General features: G+C 42.9%; 1 protein-coding gene across 1 annotated transcript in view; it reads right to left on the bottom strand.

The window, feature by feature from the left end:
* LOC128825830 (interleukin-5 receptor subunit alpha-like) overlaps window positions 1-14,849 on the bottom strand; it is a 31,146-nt gene that overhangs the window by 3,509 nt on the left and 12,788 nt on the right. The window contains exons 5-10 of the mRNA XM_054008651.1: window positions 14,741-14,849; window positions 14,467-14,660; window positions 13,010-13,146; window positions 7,678-7,822; window positions 1,712-1,811; window positions 849-939 (exon numbers count right to left, since the gene is read on the bottom strand). Of these exons, the coding sequence (XP_053864626.1) occupies window positions 849-939; window positions 1,712-1,811; window positions 7,678-7,822; window positions 13,010-13,146; window positions 14,467-14,660; window positions 14,741-14,849 (776 nt within the window). The remainder of the gene's footprint in view (window positions 1-848; window positions 940-1,711; window positions 1,812-7,677; window positions 7,823-13,009; window positions 13,147-14,466; window positions 14,661-14,740) is intronic.

The raw sequence follows: 14,849 nt of genomic DNA, 5'->3' as shown, positions 1-14,849 counted from the left end.
TCCCCTGAGTTCTGGCTGAGTTTTTGTCTCCTGAAAGAGATGGTGGTGTGATCTTTTCCCCAGTTACTCCTCAGAAGCAAGAAATGGACAGAACTTTCTGAGAGGCTGCCCGAGACTATGGAACAAAATCCCACAGAAACTAAGGACCATCACAAATCTCACCACCTTATGCTCTAAGCGCAAGGTGCATTTCTTTGACCTTATAAAAAAATCCCAAAGGAAGCGCTCCACTCCACACACTGCTCCCTCTGGGGAGAGGATGAGAAAACAAACATGTGACAGATCTTAGTCATCTTGCTTAATGCACTACTGAAAGGGGCTCAGACACTACAGTGATGAGCGTGGCATAAGAATCTATCTGGAATGAAATGGAATCCAATAGGAGAATGAGGATCCTGTGGAGTTTTCAAGGACAGGAGTTATTAGTGGATAGGGAGGAGGAGATCTACATATTAACAGCTTCTTTCAACAGTGTCTCAAAAGGGGAACGGCAGGGGCACACACACTCCCATACACCACATACACCTGGCCACCCAGCTAGATGGCCATGATTGTCCCGGAGGCACAATCACTCTCCGAGCGTCTCTGGAGCACTGGGGTTTTGAACTGGCACCAATGCAAATGACTGCCCCAAATTTTTCTCCAGCTCAAGCATTCACAAACACTGAATCAAAGGTGTGGAAAATTCCATCCCAGCGGCTCCATGGGCTAGAGACAGAAGAATACTGTGGAATATTTCTTTGTTATTATTTGCCCAGCTGACTAAATTTCTTCAGCCATACCATCCTAACCCTGTATGTACAACATACATAGCACTGTACGGGAGGAAAAGATCAAATGTACTGTACCTGACACGGAGCAGCATCAGAAGCTAACCAGATTCTGATTCTGTCTGAAGGGTGTGGGATAGGTGTGAGTATAGGATCAAAGCATTTATACCTATAAGAGAGAGATGAAAACACAGGGTTGTTATTGTTGTTAAATTTCTGCAGGAGCAGATTGTTCATGCCAGGGTATTTTTATCTTGTTTGTGAGCACATGTAAAATAACATGTTAAGTAAACCAGCAGTATACACAGAGAGGAAGCATCAGTCTAAAGGCAACAAGGTCTATCGGTCTGAAGCTAGGACAATGTATCAGGAATGTATAAGTTCTAACCCTGGCTCTGTCCCTGGCTTGCCCTGCTGTGTGGCCTTGGGCAAGTCACTGGAGGCTTGATCCTACCAGCTGTGCCTGCTGAAAGATGCTGAGCGTTGTCTGTTATCTGACAAGAGTATAAAGGATCACAGAAAAAGGTCAGCTTCTTCTAGCACTGATCAAGTGACTGTTAGCAAAGGAAAAACAACATTGTCCCAAAAGCTTGTCTACCTGCCTCTCTCTACTTCACTGTAGAACTTCTACCTAGCACTTTCCCAGGTTCCCATCCAACCAGGCTTCCTGCTACAGCTTTTAAGGAACAGTACACATATGCTCCCAGTATCCCTAGTGAAGTCAGCAGCTGTTATAGGCACTCAGCCTCTCATCAGATTAGTCTTCAGAATTATAGCCCCCTAATTCACAATGACCTGATTATTCTAAATATAATGAACCCCCTATGAAAAGGAAGATTTGTTTTTGATTGAACATTGATTCATCAAAGTGTTTGTTTATCCTCAGAAAGACAACTCCCCCTTTCCCTCCCCATCTGCCCCTCCCCAAAAATGTATATTACCTTCTATGAAGAAATATCAGCAATCCTCCAGTGAAGATCATGGAGGAAAACAAAATTGGTATGAGCAGCTTCCAGGTGTTCATTTTATTATCCTTATATTCTTAAAAAGAAGAGGGAAAGTTAGTTTTAGTAAAGTGAAGAGAATATAGAATCCTCAAAAGGTTCAACCATAAATGGTTGCATTATATACTCTAAGGCAGGGGTGAGCAAACTGTTTGGCCCAAGGGCCACATCTGGAATGGAAATTGTATGGCAGACCATGAATGCTCACAAAATTGGGGTTAGGAGTCAGGAGGGGGTGAGGGCTCCGGCTTGGGGTGCGGGCTCTGGGGTGAGGCTGGGGATGAGGGGTTTGGGGTGCAGGAGGGTGCTCTGGGCTGGGACTTAGGGGTTCGGAGAGTGAGAGGGGGATCAGGGCTGGGGTGAGGGCTCCAGCTGGGGGTGCAGGCTCTGGGGTGGGGCTGGGGATGAGGGGTTTGGGGTGCAGGAGGGTGCTCCAGGCTGGGACTGAGGGGTTCGGAGGATGAGAGGGAGATCAGGGCTGGGGCAGAGGGTTGGGGCACAGGGGGGTGGCTCAGGGGTGCAGGCTCTGGGCGGCGCTTACCTCAAACAGCTTGGGGAAGCAGCGGCCTGTCCCCCTCTGGCTCTTACACGGAGGTGCGGCCAGGCGGCTCTGCTGCACACTGCTCCATCCGCAGGTGACTCACCTGCATCTCCCATTGGTCGCAGCTCCTGGCCAATGGGAGCTGTGGGGGCAGTGCTTTGGGCGGGGGCAGCATGCGGAGCCCCCTGACTGCCCATACGCATAGGAGCCGGAGTGGGGACATGCTGCTGCTTCCGGGAGCCACCCAGAGCAGCCCGAGTCCTGCTCCCTGGCTGGAGCCCTGGAGTGGGGCAAGCCCCAGACCCTGCTCCCCAGCAGAAGCTCAAGGGCTGGATTAAAATGGCTGGCAGGCCGGATGTGACCCGCAGGATGTAGTTTGCCTAGGGCCTCTTTTCTATGAATTATTGAATCAAATGATAATATGCTCCTTTTTGCAATGCTATAAATCCAAAGATAACACTTCTTTGAGATTTTATGAGAGGTAGTGGATAGAGCATTGGAGTGGAATGAGGGAAACCTTGGGTGTATTCCTAGCTCTGCCACCTACTGGCTGGGTGACCTTGCATAAGTCACTTTGCCACACTGTGCCTTAGTGTTTTCCATCTGCAAAATGGGGATAATGATACCGAACTCTTTTGTAAAGCATTTTGAGATCTGCTGATGAAATGTGCTATATATAAGGTGGATGTTCATTTATTATTTATTAATTATTAATTATTATTATTACTATTTATTATAGCTTCCAGCAGTATTACTGTTATGCTGCTATTCTATGCACAATAGAATTGTTGTAGGGACATCTGCTTTTGATGTAAATGTTCTATAGGTTCAGGTTTTATAGCTCAGTACTTGCTCATACATTATGTAGTTCATTCAATGTGGTTTATATTGGGTACATTTTAACCTTGTGACTAAAGTTGTTCCAATTCTTTGCACTCAAAGCTGAAACCATGCAAAACGTGCCTGAATCAAGGTTCCTTGTGTCTTCAAAACTGAGTCCCAGATTCAGAAAAAAAATGTCATTACATTTCTGATTAGATAGTAAAATCTTTAGGGCAGGAATTGTCTTCATGTGTGTTTATACAAGACCTATTGCGCTAAGCCAGGGGCGGGAAGCCACGGCCAGCACATTCCTCGGCCCACGCCGCTTCCTGCAGTACCCATTGGCCTGGAGCAGCAAACCGCGGCCAGTGGGGACTGCGATCGGCCAAACCTGCCGACGCGGCAGGTAAACAAACTGGCCCAGCACGCCAGGGTGCTTACCCTGGCGAGCTGCATGCCAGAGGTTGCCAACCCCTGCGCTAAGCAGTACTACAATACAAATAATAATAACCATCTTTGAGTGAAGCCTAGCTGATTTCGTGATTTCAGCTCAGACTGGATGTGGGCTGAGGACAGGGCTGGCTCTAGGTTTTTTGCCGCCCCAAGCAAAAAAATTTTTGGCTGTCCCCTACCCCAGCCCTGGGCTTTCCCCCCACTCCACCAGTGCCCTCCCCCACCCACACCCCCTGCCGCCCCAGCCCTGGGCTCTCTCTTCCCCCCACATCCGCACCCCCTGCCACCCCAGCCTAGGACTCCCCCCTCCAAACGTGACCTCCTCGTTCACCACAGCAATCCCCGTTTACACTTGCAGTGGGGATCAAACCGTTTCTCCTATTTTTATTTCACTTTAGTATAAATCTCGCCCCCACCCTCCGTCCCCTGCAATCTCATCTTTAGTGCTACAAATGCACATGGAAGGCATAGGGACTAACCCTCAAACTTTGTACCTGGAAAGGGATGGGGATCTAGTAAAGAGGGTTCAGGCAGAGGAGTGGGTGTGGGGGTGCTTGGGGGCTCTACACTGGCAGAGAAGCGGGGTGTGATGTACTCGCGGAGGAGGGTGGAGGAGGAGAGGGGGTATCAGGAGGGTTGCGGGAGAAGAGGTGCAGAGAAGAGGTGCTGGAGGAGAGGGCTGGGGGAGGGTACAAGGGGAGAGGTGCGGGTGAAGGGAGAGTACAAGGGGAAGGGGTGCGGTGAAAGAGCGATGGGGGGAGGTACAAGAGGAGGGGCTGCGAGGGGGGTGGGGGGGTGCAAGGGCTGAAAGGGGCAGGCGCTGACAGCTGCTTCCCCAGTCTCGTGGAGACAGAGCCGAGAGGACAGACACTGACCCCAGGTGCCTGAGCTGCGGGGGTCCCCTGACGGGGCAGTATCTGCTGCCCCGCTCAAAGCCGGGCTCTGCCTCTCCCCACCCAGGGCAGGCAGCGCTGGGCTGAGGCGGGGACGTGTGTGACGGGCTGGGTCCGGGGGCAGGAGGGGGTGGCGACAGTTCCCTGGCAGCTTGGGCTGCCCAGCCACTCGCCCTGTCAGTGCGCGAGCCGGGATCCGCGCCCCCTGCCCAGTCCGGTGTCACCCTGCACAGCCCACTCGAGCGGGGAAATGCCGCGCCGCCCTGGGGAGACTCAGAGCAGCAGCAGCAGCGGTGGCAGCAGCGGTGACGGCAGCAGGACCCCTCCTCCCTCCCTGCATCCCGGGCCCCACTTCCCTCCCTCCCCGGCTCCTCACACACTCCACGAGCCCCTCTTGCCGCCGCAGCCCAGGCTCGGCTCCAGGGGATGATGATCTGGCTCTCCAGCGGCAGGGCTCTGGCCAGGGCTGGCTCCCGGCTTTTTGCTGCCCCAAGCAAAAAAAAAGAGGGGGGGGCAGAGTGCCGCCCCTTGGAAAGTGCCGCCCCAAGCACATGCTTAGAGCACTGGTGCCTAGAGCCGGCCCTTGCTGAGGAGGCCATATTTGAATGTGGATTTGTTTTAAATTAGGGTTGGGGCTCAAAACTGAACCAAAGCTTAGGTTCAGATTCCTTTGAACAACACACTTCACAGAATGTAACTCAAAATGGCAGAAACCAGGTAAGGTTAGTACTCAGGTTTTTCATCATTTTGTGCTATAGTCAGGCTAGATGTGTAACTGGTTTTAGATCCAACCCAGAGCAATTTCAGAGCGTGTAGGGCTTGAATATGGGCTTTCAGTTTGAGTGTAACTACATATATTTCACATGGTTCTATTGTGAAATCAGGAGAAACTAAGCAATTTACAAACTGGTAGGCAGAGTTGTATGTAAGAAGGGCCTTTAACAAATCTTTATACACCTTAAGATGAACTAGGTATTTTTCTCAAATGTGTGTTCCGGAGATAAATTCAGAGCAGGGTCTGCTGTTTTCCATTTTAGCAGCTGGTTTTATACTGAGTGAACGACTCAGCTAACTCTAGGTCTCCTTAGACAGACCAGAAAGAAAGGAACTCGGAGCACTCCTTACCCCAGCCAAAACACCAGGTCTACTCTCCTTCTGACCACACTCTTTGGGGACCGAGGAAGAAAAAACAGTACACTTTTCCCTGTCCTCTGGGGCTCTGGTTCGGGAAGGTATCAGTCAGGGACTGCTCGCATGCTTCAGGTTAGGCATGTGTTTAAGTACATTGTTCAATAGGGATCTAGGGATGGGTAAAGGAAGATGTTGCTCCTGGCTAGCAATCTCCCCACCCTAGCACACAAACCAGACAAACTCCTGATGGAAGGAAGGGAAAAAGAGGACCAGGAGTACTTGTAGGGTGGAATGCAGGAAGGAGGACCTGGCAACCTGGCTTTTGAGAGGGAGGAAGCAGTGGAACATATTCCCCAAATATCCAAGGATGCTGTTATTGGATATGGTTAATTCTCAGATCCTGTGCTCATTCCCGGGGTTTAGCATGAGTTTACAGTAAGCCATGTCTGTTTTTAACATGATCACCTTTGCAATTTGTTTTAGATTTGCTCATATCTGAAGATCAGGAAACCAACTGCTACTCATATGAGGGAACTCTGCTATTCAATTTTGTTTCTTTTTTTCTTAGCAGCTATGGGTGGAGGGTAAATAAACCCATTTTCTCTTCTCAAAGGATCAAGTCTTGTTTACATATTTTACACCCCCTGAGCCATCCCTGATTCATGTCCAAGCTGAAGATGATGCCTGGGTTACAGGGCTGAGTGACTGGCAGGATGGTGGTATTGTTCATAGTGATAAAGGAAGGAGGCAGCAGGAAGGTTTGGGAGGAAAGATTAAAAGCTCTCTTTTAGCCACGGTAAGCTTAGGTGATGGCTCGGTGTTCACAAGAAGATGTCAGAAAGACAGGCAAAGATTTTCATTTGGACAAGAGTCAGGTCTGAAGCAGACAGGTAGATCTGCAAGTCACCAGCATAGAGATGGTAGTTGAATTTGTGTTTGTGGATGAGATTGGGCAGAGATAAGGTGGAAAGATGGAGAAGAAAAGGGGACCAAGGGCGGAGCCCTGTAGGAGACCCACAGAAAGCTGGATGGCAGATGAGGAGGATCCTCTAAAGGACACACTGAACGAATGATTAGATATGTGTAGGATTTTGTGCGCAGGCGCATGCACACACATACACACACAAATATATATTTCCATATACATGCATATAGGGCTGAGTGCTCTGTTGCTCTGTGGCCTCTTTACACCAGTCTGACACCATCAAGATGCCAGAAAGGCAGCAGGTTCTCTCATCGGGAATACCCCAACATAGGGGTTTCCCTGGATAGCAAAGAGGTGGCATAACCCTTGCATAGTGGGTGTAGCCAAGTGTCCATGTGCTCCAGTTCTGCTTGGTTGTTGCAATGTCCCCTTGGGACCATGGGCAAGGAGGTATAAATTGGACAGCTCCAGAATGTGGAGAGATGAAAAGGTGGTATAAACCTAACCTCCTACTCCCTCCAATTCCTAGCTCTGCCAGAATGAAAAATTGTTCTCATGATCTATTAACAGGGCTGAATATATTAGGCCAACTCCTTTGAGGGCAACATAGCTGCTTTGCATTTGGGCCATTGATGGATTTTGTTCATAGAGCCAGTGTTTCTGCTCTCAGAAGGATCACTCCAGTTCAGGGGGATGTTCTCCAGTAATGCAGAGGCCACTAAACTAGCTCTGTGCTTTAGGGTAAGGGAAGTGGCTGGAGGAAAGGAGTCAGGTCTGGGATGGTCCTACACTGTGCTAACTCCCAGTCGAAGTTTTCCCTCTTGGAACAATTAGCAGCCAGCCAAGGGAACAGCCCTGCACACAGTGGCCCCAGGATCAGGGGAGTGTGATCTTTGGGGGCAAGGACTGTCTTTCTGTCCTGTGTTTGTACAGCGCCTAGCACAAAGTGGTCCTGTCCATGACTAGGGCTCCTCAGCACTTCACTCCATCTTTGCACCCCTTCTCCCAACCTGCACTGCATGTAGTCTGGCAGGCCCCCAAGACTTGGCCTGCTTTTCCTATTTATTCTGGCATTGCCTTTTGGCAGCTAAAGTTCTTCCCTTTATATATTACGAGTCATAGAAGTCTGGTAACTTACCATTATTAATAAAAACTGGTTCACTCCATTCACTCCAAATCTTGTTATGTATACATGTTGTTTTCTTTGCTCTGACTTGAATAACATATTGTTTTGCGGGATCATGAATTGGATGCACATATTCCTCTTCAGAAACATCTACGAGCTAACACAGTTTTTGTTTTAGTGATTTAACAATACAACTCAGAAACATATAATACTAGAGACCTCAAATATCATTGTCTCTCTTTCAAACCTAATAAAGATGTATTTTTAGTTACAGTGTTTATGGTAAATCATAGTCTGATTACTAGCTGGGGTATATGAAAAATCAGATTCCAAAACAAAAGGGCAAAGCCTGGGAGCTGATAAGATGGGAAGCTACAGAATAGGAGAATTTTGATATACAAAGAGCAATGATTCCTTTTTAATTTTCTATTAGCGTGAGCCTGAAAAACATATTAAGGCCAAGCTCTTTTGTTTTTATTAGGTTTTGGTTTTGTTTGTTTAGGGTTCTGTTTGTTTTGGCTTGGTTTTGTCACAGATTTGTATTTGTTTCGCTAAAGAATAGCCTACATTTTCAAAAATAACTAGCAATTCTAGGTGCCACAATTTTGGGGTAACTAACCTTAAAAGGGACCTCAGAGTGACTGTTCAGCATTTGTGAAAGTCAGAGCCCATTAAGATCTCTTAAGTTGGACACTGAAAAATTGAGGCACCTAAAATAATGAGTTATTTATGACAATTCAGGCCAACTATCATACATGTGCAATAATACATGCCTTACAAGAGGCAGGAAAAAAAGGAGGGGAGGGGACTGTTACTGACAAGGAGAAGCAATAGTGGAAGAAAGATACAAAGGAAAAAACTAAGAGGCAGAGAGCTGTGCAGGGAGGTTGCGATAACCTAAGCAATAAGATCTGGAATCATTATAATTTTGCAAGGCAGAATGACTCCAGTGGCGTTGGGGAAGCATGTAAGGTGCTGGCTACACCACACCTTTAAAAAGATTTAGCATGCTGTCTTCTCAGCATGGGCTGGTGCACAGCATAGTTGTGACCCTATGTACCATGTGACTTTACTCTCCTCCTGCAAATCCTTCCTGACCTCCATCTCAGCCTTCGCTCCAGAAATGCCACAAACGTTAATATGCTACTTTCTATAAAAGCAACTAAAACATCTCGGAGGGAGGAAGGATGTTCCAAGGCACGCATGGCAGTTAGGTGACCAACTCCCACTGACTTAAAATGGAAGTTAAGCACCTAACTGTCCTTTGGGCTTTGACAAATCTTCCTCTAAAATACCAAACTTAGCCTGGGTAACAACCTTTCACTGATATAACCTTCATCCTTCTCTGCCCCCACCTCCAGGCTTTATTCACTGTTGTCCTTTGTTTTATGATACTTAGATTAGATCCTGACAATGTGCTTCATGTGAGCCCTCCTTATGCACAGAGATAATCACATGTTGACTTCAGCGAAGGCTACAAGTGCTCAGTACCTCACACACTCAGTGTACTTGTGTTTAAGAGTCTAAATACAGACTTGGCTAAAACCTAACTTTTTGCACCGAATTTGAAAATGCTGAGCAATGCACGTGTCTATTTTGAAGAAGAAAAGTACAGTTCTAATAGTGCATGTGGGTTACAAAGGCAACAATATGCAACTAGCACACTTCCACTTTATATTGTGATTTTCAAAGAATGGGCATATATCAATTTAGTAGGGCTGTCAAGCGATTAAAAAAATTAATCGTGATTAATCACAGTTAAACAATAATAGAATACTATTTAAATATTTTTGATGTTTTCTACATTTTCATATCTATTTATTTCAATTACAACCCAGATTACAAAGTGTGCAGTGCTCACTTTATATTTATTTTTGATTACAAATATTTGCACTGTAAAAAAAAAACCAAAAAATTCAATTCATCTCATACAAGTACTGTAGTGCAATCTCTTTATCATGAAATTTGAACTTACAAATGTAGAATTATGTACAAAAAAACTGCATTCAAAAACAAAACAATGTAAAACTTTAGAGCCTACAAGTCCACTCAGTCCTATTTCTTGGTCAGCCAATCACTCAGAGAAACAAGATTGGTTACAATTTGCAGGAGATAATGCTGCCTGCTTCTTGTCACCTGAAAGTGAGAGGGGCGTTTGCATGGCACTGTTGTAGCTGGCATTGCAAGATATTTATGTGCCAGATATGCTAAAGATTCATATGTCCCTTCATGCTTCAACCACTATTCCAGAAGACATGCGTCCATGCTGATAATGGGTTCTGCTTGATAACGATCCAAAGCAGTGTGGACTGATGCATGTTCATTTTCATCATCTGAGTCAGATGCCACCAGCAGAAGGTTGATTTTCTTTTTTGGTGGTTTGGGTTCTGTAGTTTCCGCATCAGAGTGTTGCTCTTTTAAGATTTCTAAAAGCATGCTCCACACCTCGTCTCTCTCAGATTTTGGAAGGCAACTGAGATTCTTAAACCTTGGGTTGGGTGCTGTAGTTATTTTTAGAAATCTCACATTGGTAGCTTCTTTGCATTTTGTCAAATCTACTGTGAAAGTGTTCTTAAAATGAACATGTGCTGGGTCATCATCTGAGACTACTATAACATGAAATATATGGCAGAATGCAGGTAAAATAGAGCAGGAGACATACAGTTCTCCCCCCCACCCCCAAGGAGTACAGACACAAATTTAATTGACGCATTATTTTTTTAACAAGCATCATAAGCATGGAAGCATGTCCTCTGGAATGGTGGCTGAAGCATGAAGGGCCATACAAATGTTTAGCATATCTGACATGTAAATATCTTGCAACACCACTTACAAAAGTGCCATGCGAATACCTGTCCTCATTTTCAGGTGACATTGTAAATAAGAAGCAGGCAACAGTATCTCCTGTCAATGTAAACAAATTTGTTTGTCTTAGTTATTGGCAGAATAAGACATAGAACTGAGTGGACTTGTAGGCTCTAAAGTTTTACGCTGTTTTGTTTTTGAGTGCAGTTATGTAACCAACAAAAATCTGCATTTGTAAGTTACACTTTCACGATAAAGAGATTGCACTTCAGTACTTGTATGAGGTGAATTGAAAACTACTATTTCATTTTTACAGTGAATATATTTATAATCAAAAATAACAATATAAAGTGAGCACCGTGCACTTTGTATTCTGTGTTGTGATGGAAATCAATATGGAAAATGTAGAAAAACATCCAAAAATATTTAATAAATTTCAATTGGTATTCTATTGATATAAGTGCGATTAATAAATGTGATTAATTTTTTTGAGTTAACTGAGATTAATTGACAGCCCTACAAATTTAGCTGTCCAAATAAATTTGAACATAACTTTTCAGCTCAGCTGCTTACATTTTATAGTGTCAGGTGCTTTAAAAAAAACTAAAGCAGATGAGATCCCTCTCTAAAGTAAATACACCTCTACCCCGATATAACACGACCCGATATAACACGAATTTGGATATAACATGGTAAAGTGCTCCGGTGGGGGGGGCTGCGCGCTCCAGCGGATCAAAGCAAGTTCGATATAACGCGGTTTCACCTATAACGCGGTAAGATTTTTAGGCTCCCGAGGACAGCGTTATATCGGGGTAGAGGTGTATTACAAAATATTAATATTACACTGTATTCATTAGTAAAACTAATTTAGATGCTTGAGCTATATAGGGAAGCTTTTTCAGCTCTTCACAGCACTCATAAAAAACCAAGACTGGATGTTTTATTGTAGGATTTTTGCCATCACGTACAAATTATGGCATTTGAAATACACAGGTTACAATCTCAGTCCTGCAAAGACCTACATATGTATTTGATGCAGGTGAATACTGCCATTGAGTTCAATATGTGTAACATTAAGTGCACAGGTAAATCTTTGCAGGACTGGGGCCTAAATCTATATTTTGAGAGTGAACTGCATATCAGTTTTATTTTTCCAATACATTTTTATTTTGAGGGGAGAAAAATATCTGATGGAAAGTTGGCAAGTCTTAATTAAATTCATGCTGAAATTTTTATGTTCAATTAATTTCCTGTTAAAATGCAACATTGTGCTTTAAGGCCCCGATTCAAGAAAGCACCTAAACACATCTTTAAGTGCTTTTCTGAGTAGGGATGTTTCCTTCTTGGTGTGCAAAAATACTCCAGTCCATTGTCCAGAGTTTTCCAATGTTATTGTAGTCCTAGGTTTTAGCTTAGATTGGACCCAGCTCACCAGTAGCTCAGTGCAGGGTGCTCTCTCTATTCTGAGCACAGATAAGATTCAGAATTCCCACAACTTGCTTCCTGTGCACCTGGAGTTCTGTCTACACTTAGCTTTGCAAGCATGAATTGTGGAGTCCTTTCTCTGCTTTTAGCTTCCAGTGTCTTTTGTTTCAAAGCATATCTATATGTATATGAATTTAAAACTGTAGCAAGAACTACAAAAACACATTTACAGACATTCTTAAGGGAAGATATGCATAAGGCCTAGAGCTTAGGATATATACTCTTTCACAATTTCAACTAAATACTGCAATTATGACAACATTTGCATGCATATAACACCCCTCATACACTCAAGCACTCAAAATGCCTATGCCAATGCCTATGGAGATCAGTTACTTCTATTCACCAGTTTCAGAGATACTGAAACTGTAGAAGAAATTTAGGAAAGGAGTATAGTACAATAGCAAATCTTTAATTTGACCAGGACATACCCATCCTCTTGCAAAACATATCACAAGCTCTTAAATGACAAGTGAGTCTTCATTTTAATATCTCATCTCAAAGACAGCCTCTCTAGCACCCCAGTATTTGCTAAGGAAGTTTTGATCAGCAATGACTCAGAAGTAGAACTGCTCAACATTTTTCAACACAAAGATTCAAAATCAAACTGGTCTTTTCAATCAACATTTCTCATGGAAATTTGTCAGTATTGTTGATTTTTTTTTTCATTTTTCACAAAATAACGAATGCCTATATTTTTTAAATTGAAAATATTGAGATGGTTATCAACATTTTTCTTTTACCAAAAAATCTGCTGTTTAGTAAACAAAAAATGTCAGTAATCATTTTATATTGTTTTCAGTAAAAAAGAAAACAAAACAAATGAAAACCTGGTTCCTTTCAAAATGAAGAAAACTTTCTACATCTTCATGAAAATAGGTTTTCACTTTTTGACCAGCTCCACTGAGAAGAAAGAATGATAAATACTAGGTCATTTGCTGCAGGGCTTGGGATTTCTCAGTTCAACCAAGACTTGATTCTGTTTAACCTGAGCGGGGAATTAGTTGGTATAGAGCTGAGGTTATATTGGTTACGAAATATTACCATATATTACCTCTAGATCTGTAATTTTCACTTGGTATGTAAAGCAATTTTTTTTTGATGAACCAATAGTAGGTGGTGGTTTCCAGTTAATTTTAATGCTTCTCTTTTCAAGTGATATAGACACATTGATTGGAGGGTTCAGTTTCTCTGGCAATAAACAAAAACAGAATATTTCACGTTCTTTCGGCAAGCAGGCATGTGAATGGAATGCAGCATATCGGCAGACTGCAGCTTCTGTTTGGCAGTTTCAGTCAAAGTAAAGTATGCTGTTCACATTTTGGTTAAGTAATCACAATAGTCTAGTGTAGCTTAAAGCACAAGTTTTCCTAGGGTCTGAACAAAGAATTCACACCTGAAATAAGTTCAAAGGTCCACATAATGATCTCAGTTACAGTGTAAATCTGAGGTGATGCCAGTAAATCCCAGTGATGTAAATCAGTGTAAATGAATTCAGAATCTAGATCAGAGTGTAGATGAGAGTAAACATGGTGGGCCATCTTCTGAAATAAGTTACAGTGGTATAAATCTGGAGTGCCTGTACCAATAATTCTATTGCTCGGTTATCAATTGAATTAATAAATTCATAGAGTTTAAGGCCTCTAGAGGGACCATCAGATCATCTAGAATAATTCCAGATGTATGGCAGTGTAACTGAGGTTTGAATACAACCCATTAGATTCATAATGTAAAAGGTGGCTACGTATTTATTGTAACTGAGATGTGAACTAGAACCAACCAGGAAACTACCCAGACCTTTTATGAGAAGCTTTCCCCCCTCTTCCCTGGGTTTAATCCAGAGAAGTAAATGAATAAGAAACTTATTGGATCAGCCATAATTATCAACAGAGTTACAAATAGCACTCACTGAAACTCTTCAACTAAAACATTTTGCATCAAAAGGTTTCAATGAAAATTCATTTTTAAAAATGAATATTGCCAATAAGTATAATTTAAAATCTTCCTTTTTTAATTAAACCCCAACACGAAAATTTTGTGGATTTGGTTTTAAGTTTTTGTTTTTATTTCCCCTTTTGTGGTGGTAAAAAGGGGGGAAAAGAAATAAAGAGGATTGAAATGGGGAGAAAGCGGGGATAGGGGAAGAAATTAGTAGAAATGAAACTTCAAAAACAAAAATGTTCTATAAAAATGTTCATGAAATGTTCTAAATAAACTAAAAATCATTACTTTTCAAATTGTGCAGGACAGAAATGATTTTGAAACATTTGAATTTTTTTTCACAAAACAATCATTACCATTTTTTGAACAGCCCTAATTACAAAGTGATTTATATAAGAGATTCTTTGATTTTTGATCTTTATGTCAAACTCCTACAAATGTCAATGAATTATAAAAGCAGAATATACCCCTTTGAATTTAGTGAGTCATCCTTTCCCCCCTCCCCTCCCCTGCAGGAAATCACAAGCAATTGAACATTTCACAATGCTAGCCAATAATGAAAACACCTACCTAGTCTTTGAGGAGTAAATTTTTTGTAATAGGAATGGTTTTCTGAACTGTTGCTTAGTTCCTTTACCGTTATATTAAATCTGATTTTATTAGTATTAGTGTGATTAAAATATACTTCTTTCATGTGACATCCAATGTTTTTGTTCTTTGCATTTGTTAAATATAGTTGGCATTGGAACTCTTCTCTACTGTGCCTGTAGGACGCAAATAGAAGTAATGTAAAACTCAGATGATTTTTAATATTATTTTGTGCTTGTTTTAACAGGATCCTTACCTGTAGGAAAGAAAATACTGAGCATCCTCAGGAGCTTCTGTTTTAATGTCCCAGGTACAATTTAAATTGGAAATGTTATATATGATGCATGAGAAATTTTGGATATATA

Source organism: Malaclemys terrapin, chromosome 1 (assembly GCF_027887155.1).
Source record: "Malaclemys terrapin pileata isolate rMalTer1 chromosome 1, rMalTer1.hap1, whole genome shotgun sequence".
Taxonomy (NCBI): Eukaryota; Metazoa; Chordata; order Testudines; family Emydidae; genus Malaclemys; species Malaclemys terrapin.
This window is presented reverse-complemented; position numbering and strand designations above follow the sequence as displayed.